The following is an 8,757-nucleotide window of genomic DNA, read 5'->3' on the forward strand; positions in this document are numbered from 1 at the left end:
CCAATCAACTTTTGTTAGTGCTGATTACGTTTTGTATTCTGGCTATATTTTTGTAAACCATTGACATCAGCATTGGTTATGTAGGGTCAGTATAATATGATGGTCTTTATATTTGCTTACTCCACTTTTGCAAATGTTCATGTCTTTGTCTGGTTAATATATATAGTTAATGGAATTGTGCTGCGTCTTCACATTGAGGGCCACTGGGACTCAATTGATCTTCACTTTGTTATTCCTTTCAAGCAGGGCAGTTCTTTACAAGTGAAACAACATTACAGAGTATTTCAATAAACAAGTGAAACAACAAAGCCTTGCAAATATAGTCTGATTTTTTCCCAGCAAAGCATGCCTGATTTTTCATTCAACAAATCAAAACTTAGATTTCATTGCACATCTACCGATACAGTCATTATAGAGTACATAAACAATAACGTGCACCCACTTCATTCATCTTCATACTGCTCATTCTATTTGCCTAAAAACTGTGAGATTTCCATTTTTTTTGCCCCAACTAACTAAGATTATAGTTGTAAGCATCCATGTTAACAAAAACAATCTCACCAGACACTTGTTCACCCACTTTTTGCTACGGATTTCTTTTTCTAGTTCTTTCACTTTGACTTTCAACTTTGCGACTTTCCTTTCTTGTCTTCTTACTTCTTCTTCATACGCATCTTTTTGCTGTTCAGCTACATTAATTCTTTTTAGAAGCCCAGGTATGATCTCCGTTGACCGGCTGCACATCTCCTTGTCAATCCACTGCCAAAATCTGCAACCACCATCCGCGCACACCGCAAATCTCCGTCCAGGATTTCTTGAGGTCCACGAAGTTATGACTCTTGACATTTTCTCACACCTGCACAATGGGAAATCTGGATTGTTGGTTTCTCGCATGCTTCCAGTTCAGCAACTTCTTTGGCTGCAATTGAGTTTTTCTTTGTTCAAGTTTAGCAAGAAGTCTCATTTCACCAAGTGGATGACAGTTCTTTACGGACAAAAATGCCATTCGTATTTCGGCGTGCTTCTCACGTGGTCGTAGATTCCATCGGTAATAACTGATGAATTTGACAGAAGGTCTAACAATTTGTACTTTGGATAGATCGAGGGCCAAAAATTTACTTTTAATTGTTTGGGGGCCAAAACTTCATCCGGGTAATAGTTTGAGGGCCACTGGGACTTTTTGCCCGTCTAAAATATGATGTGAGGAAGTTGACTCTGCTTTCTGACATAAACGAAAGAAAATGTGGATTACCAATATTTTATGCTTTAGAATCTTTGGAGCCTCTTTACCTATTGTTCTTGTATTTGCTTTACTAAACACATAACAGAATTGTGACAGGATATCACCTCAATCATTTAAACAGTTAGAATTATGATGAAAGTAGATCCCGTGAACCACAGTTATCAAATAAATTTAAGCTAGGATCTGATAAGCACAAATGGTCTGGTGAGGAAAACTCTGCAGACTTGTGACATTTTTGTGGTCTGCTCAAAATCATTACAAGTAGCAGCAGGAGAACTCTTTACGACAACTTTATCAAGCAAATTGTACTTGTTTACTTCTATTTCAACCTGAATTCAAGGACATGCGCCCTACTTGATATTCACAGAGCCATTTGTGTAGCAACAGCATTTGAGTGCATTCAGACTTCAAAAATTTGCCGGACAAGAGTAGGATTTTCAGATCGAAGTTGCAAGGTTCTTTAGGCTGAATTTGATCAGAACAGCCAGAGAATTTAGGATAGAATTTGAAGAAACCAAAGAAATTAGGAAAATCAATGAACGCCGGCAATACTAATCCAATGACATTCTCAAAAGGCACGAAAGTATTCTGCAATTTGATACTAACCATGTTGAATCACAGCTTTGCTTGTGTATCTATAGGTCTGGCAATAGCTCCTCTTTCCTCTTAGCTCCACTATGTCCATCTGTTGCTATGTGATATTTGCCTCCTCTACCCCTTTCCAATCAGGGGGAAAAAAATCTCAGCAATTGCATGAATTGATCATTATACTAGGATATTGCTCCAACTATAGTTTCCTTCTGACAATAGCTGTTGGTAGTGATGAATTAAAGGATTTGCAGTGGGGTCTAATTTAATTCTACACAGCATTTATCATACAAGAATTAATACAGAAATCTTTGTAATTCTTCATTGGAAAGTGCCTTTTGGTTAAGCTTTTCAAAAGAGAATTTGCAGATGGTTCCTTGATTTCTCTGTTGCAACTGGTTAATGTTAGACAATGTCAGATTCTAGAGCTGTGAAATGAACATAGAACATTTCATACGATGTATTTGAATAAAAGAAACATTTAGAAGAGAGAGAGAGAGAGAGAGAGAACAATGGTTGGATTAAAAACAGTGATAAGCAGAAAAAAAACTCATATATCTAGATGGTCAAAAAAATTTTAAAAAAAAGGAAAAAGAACAAAAAGAGCAAAATTCTAGACAGCAAGGTTGCAATAGCATACAGCATTCTTGGCATTTCAAAATGAATAGAAAAAAGGGAAAAGAAAGTCTCGGGTCATTCAATTATTTGATTTCAAAAAAAGAAAATTAGTACTCTCGCTGGAATATATAACAGGAATGGGAAAGTGTACTTCGCATATATGCTTGTGCTCAGCTGTTCTTAAGGATCACACAAATCTGTAGCCGTAATGAAGAAAATTTCAAAAATTTGGATGATTGATCATAAAAATTATGAAATATTGAGGGAAATAAGAACAGCAGAATAGTATAGAAACATGCTTGATAGACAACGCTGTATTCATAAATGCATGACTTATCGAAATTGCACTAAAAAACACGAAAGTAATAGCATTGAACTGATTGAAAGTAATAGGACAGCGGTAGCATATCTAACCTATTAATTGGGATGCCCCTCTGCTTTTGACTCTCTGCCTCCTCAAGAAATAGACTCTCTTTCTGAGTTGGCACTAAGAAGAAGACGTGGACCACTTTCGTCGTTCAACAATCACGATCTTTAGATCCTTATTTCCCATATCCATCTGCTCTTGCTGAATTTTCTTCATAGAATTTACGGCAGACTCATGACACGATGTCATCTCAATTATGTCAAGAGTGAGGGTTTCCCCTAAACAAGAAGGGACCTCTTCCAGCCTAAAACAATTCAGTAAAACCAATTTCTCAAGACAGCAAAAATTATCACAAGATGCAGTCCACCAGCGAATGTCCAAGCCAAGCAATTGCAAGCATCGGAGGTTTTGGAACTCCCCTTCTTCCATTTCCCATTCTTCCCCCACAAAGGAATAAGGGCCTAATTTAAGCATTTCAAGGTTGGGCAGCTTTCCAATTGCTGAAATTTTACTCCATGGCTGATGATTATATGAGATTGTCAACTTTCTCAAATTCAATGGGAATACAAACTCATATCCGGCAAATCCACCCATCTTAAGTGATTCTAAATGACTCAAGTAATCCAGCACGAGAATCCCATCGTGATTTCCCGCAGATGCGTTGCATTCAGAATGCCAATTGTCATTCCCATTCACGCATGTTAGCCTGCAGATGCTCGGCAACTTTGACAGTATCTTTTGCAAGCTTTGACCTTGAGAAGAGGGATCGATTGCAAGGGATAAAGTTTCTAAGTGTTCTAAATCTGGGGAGCATTCAACATTGTCCATGGGAAATTCCAAACCACCAACTCTATAGTGTGGGAAAACAACAAGATGCTTTAACGTTTTCATGTTCCAGATAGCGTTTGGTAACAGAAAAATATTACGAACAAGGGGTCCTCCTACAGCCAAAGTTTCTAACCTTGAGAGGTTGGCTATTGCAGATGGGATTTGCCCAAAGTTCCAATTTATCCTCAAGTACCGCAAGTGAACAAGGAATAACACTTCCCTTGGAAAATACAGACAATGCATCTCCCCCAAATCCAACACTCTAAGAAGTTTAGATAACAGAAATTTGAGTGAACTTCCGTCCAAATCCAACTGCTGTCCATATTTACAATCAACGAAGAGCAAACTACGCAAATTGGGAAAAATTAGCCTTGACTTTATAGGTCCCTTACTGGTGCTAGGGTAAATAGACAGCCGGTGGGGATTAGACGGTCCAGGAAAAGTATGAAGGTCATCCACATTTACAATCCCTAGAAAATTTTCTTCTTTTGCTTTCTCCACACAAAACTCATGTACCAAATCATGAATTCGGCAAACTTTGATCCCACCTAAAGATCTTCGTTGTGTAGGCATAACTAAACTTCTCCCAATCAGATCCATCAAATAGTTGTCTGCCACATCCTCTAAACTCTTTCCTTCAATCCTTCGCACGAATCCTTCAGAGATCCAAAGTTGTAACAACTTTCGGACAGGAATGTTTTGGTCTTCCTGAAATGCACCCAAGTAAAGAAGGCATGGTTTCAAATAATCTGGTAAATAATTGTAACTGTACTCAAGTGTCTTCATGCAGTGTTCATTTTCCACAAAAATGGTGGAACTTAGACGTCTTGCGACGTCTTCCAAGCAATCTTGCTGAGTAGTAGCAAGAATTCCAGCAACAAGGACAACTGCAAGAGGTAGGCCCTTACAGCATTTTGCTACATGCAGTACAACTTCACTTAATGTTGCAGGACAATCTTCTTTGGCAAATAGTTTCTTCTGCAGCAATTCCAAACTCTCTTTATCAGTAAGTGGGCGAAGATGGAGAGGCTTGCTATCCGGTCTAATTTCCAAAGACAAGTTGTGAAATCTGCTGGTTAAGAGTACCCTGCTTCCATTGCAGTCGTCTGGCAATGAGTGTTTCAACAAATTCCACCCGTCAATGTCCCAAACATCATCCAAAACAATGACATACCTCTTCCCTTTCAATTGCTGGTACAGCTTTGCAGCGAAATCATCTTCATTCATCGTATGACATTGGTCACAACTCCCAGAATCAATAGCACACAAAATCTGCAGTAACAAATTGTGCTTGCTATATACTTGAGAAACAGTACACCAAGCTCGAATATGGAAGTGGAAATTTATTGAAGGATCACCATAAACTTTACTAGCTAATGTGGTTTTACCAAGCCCAGGCATACCTACAATGGCAACAATATCCAACTGGCTTGATCCTCTCACAAGTCTATCAATTATACTTTCCACCTCATCATTGAGACCTACTAGAGCTTCATTAAATATTGGAGCAACAATTTGTGATGGCATGTGAATGGTAGTCTTGGTAACTCTCAGGGTTTCAGCATCATACCTTATGCTGTCATAGATCTCTTCAGCCTCAATCTTCATAAGCTTGATATCTCTAGCAAAAGCATCCAGACAATGTTCATGTTTATCACCAAGCAATGCAGAGTCAATTTCTAATTCTACAGAGTATGCAACCTTCATACTGAATTTATAACTATTTGGTTCAATACGTCTGCAATAATTTGTATCTTTAATTAATACTAATATATAAGAACATGCGTTGCAAATTGGCAAGGTGTTTTTTGCTATGATTTTGCAAAATTAGTAAATACAAAATTGAGAAGTAATGAAATGTTGTATAGTAACAATGTAATGCATACAAAATTGAGAAGTAATGAAATATAACGTCTCCCAAATTCTCTCTACCATCCTTCCTTCATAGGATATCTTGGTCTCAAGCCAAGGTCTCCCTTCCTCATCCTCTATTTCTATTTTATGTCTAATAAACTCTTTTATAGGATATTCTAGTGAAAGTTTTGTCTCTTCTAGCGTTTTACAAATAAGAGTTTTCTTCTCTTCTAAACTATCCTAGTGGGAGTTTTGTTTAGTTTTTGTTATTTTTTCCTTAGTGAATTTTTCAGATCTATGTGTTAAATCTAAAATTTCTTGTGTCTTATGGTCAAATCTCAGCATTAGATCTGAAATTTCTTGAGTCCTCTTGTCAGATCTCAACATCAATTTTAAATCTCCACTAATTGGATAGCAGATTTGAGGAAATAATCATGCATAGATAGCTATAGAGCAGCTCATACAATTAGTTAGATCCAATGATTTGTGATTCACAGTGTAACTTTTATATTTTGTAAATCTGTTAAATCTAATGATTTTTCAAATAAAATATATCTGTGACTTGTTTTATGCTTTTTCTGCCATTAGCGCACATTACTTTGTCAACCAAAATGTGTGGAATGATTTCGAGTTAGTTTATTAATAATATTGTCTTCTATTTTAGAAAAATAAAAACAATGTAATATAAAAAATGAACTAATCCTTTTTAGGTTCTTGGAGATGAAATTTAAAAGCATTCGGCAAAAGAAAAGCCAAATTGACATTACCAGCATTTACTAAAAGAATCTTATATTGTGATCGTTTGGCCAAGGAATTGATCTATCTCTCCAATTACACAAAGTGATGTGGTTCTCGGAGTCTCATACTGGCAAGGCATAATTATGAAATCCAGCTTCTACGTGTTGGCCTCTAGGAAGAGCTCAATTTGGTAATTACCTAAGGTTGACTTTCTAGAACTGAACTAGATCTTAAAGAAATACAGCAATAAATGGAGCAATACATTGGTTTTCTTGGAGCAATACATTGGTTTTTTTGGAGGACTTCTACGTGTTATTACAGCAATAAAATTTCATGGAAATAATTTCCCTTTTAAGAAGAGTTGAAACTGGAAATTGCTAAGGTTGACTCTCTAATTAACCCACAGCTTACCAAAAAAAGAAAAGAAAAAATAAAGCCAGACCCAATAGAAAGAGTTCCCAGCAGATTAGTCTTTGTGGAGCAACAAATGTTTGTAGTTAAAAAAAAAAAGGTCAAAAGGGATTCCAAAGAAAAATAAATAACCATCTATCCAGCAATTAGTAACAGATGTTTTCATTTTTTTTTTTCTATTTTTCTTTTTCCCATTGTCAAAAACTAGATATGCTTCAAAAACTAAGAAACTGGCACATAAATAAAAAGCCAATCATGTTTCCCCTGTTTTCCTCCTCTTTCATTCCCTTGTTTATATTTTTCCTTCCAACTTACAGAACGTTTAAACAGCTGAGGAAATGGAACAATTAATCAACTTATTCTTTTTTTTTCTTTTTCAATTTCCTTGAATTTAAAAATACCTGTTGTTGATGAGAAGCTCCGGCAACCGGCACCAGCTTCGCCACCTCCTAACAACCGCCTCTTACTCCATTCCAATAGTTAGAACTTAAAACTCAGCTAATTCATAAAAAAAAATGCAAATTTTTTCGTGGGATTTCTTTGAAAAGTATACTGTGATACAATCAGATTTGTGAGAGTCAATGAATATCCGAAACGAGAAGGTTCACAGTAGCAAGCCTTCACTTTCTTGTCCACAACAATGATGCCTTTGGTCTTTCCCAATTAAACAAAGGTTTTATGACGAAGATGCTCTCCACATTTCACACCAGGTAGTGGTGCTTTTCTCAACAAACATTTGTCGCATCCACCAAGGCAGAAACATGAGTCGTTTTGTGGTCGCTTTGAGGTTTTCAAATCTTTAAGTTTGTTGCATGATTGTTAATTAGTGCTAATTGGGTGGGACCTATCATAATTTTAGTGCTAATTAATCTATTGAGTGATCGTGGACCTCAATGTTGCTTGTATCACTTATTATATCTATTGATTGATCGCCGACCTCAATGTCGCTTGTATTGCTTAGTATATGTTAAATACTCGTGAAAGTATCGAGATAAAAAGAAATGATATTGAAAGATTTAAAAGTTTTAGTGGCATCACAACATTTGTAACATTCCTATCTTCTTTTTTGCAATTGTGCATGATATTGCTTGTAGTTTGGGCCGTTGAAATTTTTTTTTTACTTTAACAACCTTTTTTTGCTTGTTCAATTTTGCTAGATTAATAGCAATTAACTCTTGGTTATGTGGAGTAGTAATCCTTTTGGTTCTTTTCTTTTTGTCTCTTTTTTGGTTAGATAATTTAAGGGTTAATTTTTTCATCTAGTCATGAAAAGTTTGGCTTTTTTCCTTTTTTTTTTTAAGTTTGGATATAAAAATAAGCTTTTTCATTTCGATGAATGTTAAACTTAATCATGATGCTTTACATTGAAAAACAGGGGACAATTTTATTGCTGTAGGAGATTATGATGTTAAATATGCTAACAAGGGTGAAATGTAATTTATTCTATACATATTCCTAATCAATAAAAAAGGGGCAAAGAAAAAGAAAAAAAAAAGCTGAACAGCAACAAATTAAGGAGCTGTTTGATTCGAAATCTATAATCACTATTACTATGGGTATAAGAAACTGGGTAATAGTAATGGGTTCTGATGAAAACCCAACGAGTATTTGATAACTTTATAGCAATGAGTTTTAAGAATTACAAAAGTTTCTTTTTTATATTATATTTTTTAAAATTTTTTGTATTATTTTGTGTCATTTTATTCGTCTTTCTCCTTCACAAGACACCACTACTGCCTACAGTATTGTTAGATCGGGACCGGACCGGTCGCCAGTCTTTTTTCCGAACTAGTTGGTATCACAAAACTGTTTTGGACTACAACAGCTGCCTGTGCCGAACTCAGCCGCCGAAGTTGTATGTCATCGTCTTTTTTCATATCAATTTATTTGATTTGAACCCTTTTATTGAATATATAGCAGAAGTGCAGCCAATTTTCCTCCATTTGTATCTTACTTCTTCGTTTCTTGATTCTGCTGTCTTTCCCTTTCACATGCTTTAATCCAACAACTGACCAAGCTAAAAGTAAATTGGACCACAAATGTGCCCACGTTTCTACCAATCCTTTAGGTCCTCCCAAATGTCCTTCCAAGTCTGAAGCTGAAATTCTTG

General features: G+C 36.0%; 1 protein-coding gene across 1 annotated transcript; it reads right to left on the minus strand.

The window, feature by feature from the left end:
* Positions 1 to 2,936: 2,936 nt before the first annotated feature.
* LOC113700755 (putative late blight resistance protein homolog R1B-17) lies at positions 2,937 to 5,351 on the minus strand. Its single transcript, XM_027221203.2, has one exon. The coding sequence runs from the start codon at positions 5,349 to 5,351 to the stop codon at positions 2,937 to 2,939; it is 2,415 nt and encodes an 804-aa protein (XP_027077004.2).
* Positions 5,352 to 8,757: the final 3,406 nt, after the last annotated feature.

This window comes from Coffea arabica, chromosome 7e (genome assembly GCF_036785885.1).
Source record: "Coffea arabica cultivar ET-39 chromosome 7e, Coffea Arabica ET-39 HiFi, whole genome shotgun sequence".
NCBI classification, from domain to species: domain Eukaryota; kingdom Viridiplantae; phylum Streptophyta; class Magnoliopsida; order Gentianales; family Rubiaceae; genus Coffea; species Coffea arabica.

Bases quoted from the DNA above. Each gene is read 5' to 3' on its own strand.
- LOC113700755 (XM_027221203.2), bottom strand. From the start codon at position 5,351: ATGAAGGTTGCATACTCTGTAGAATTAGAAATTGACTCTGCATTGCTT.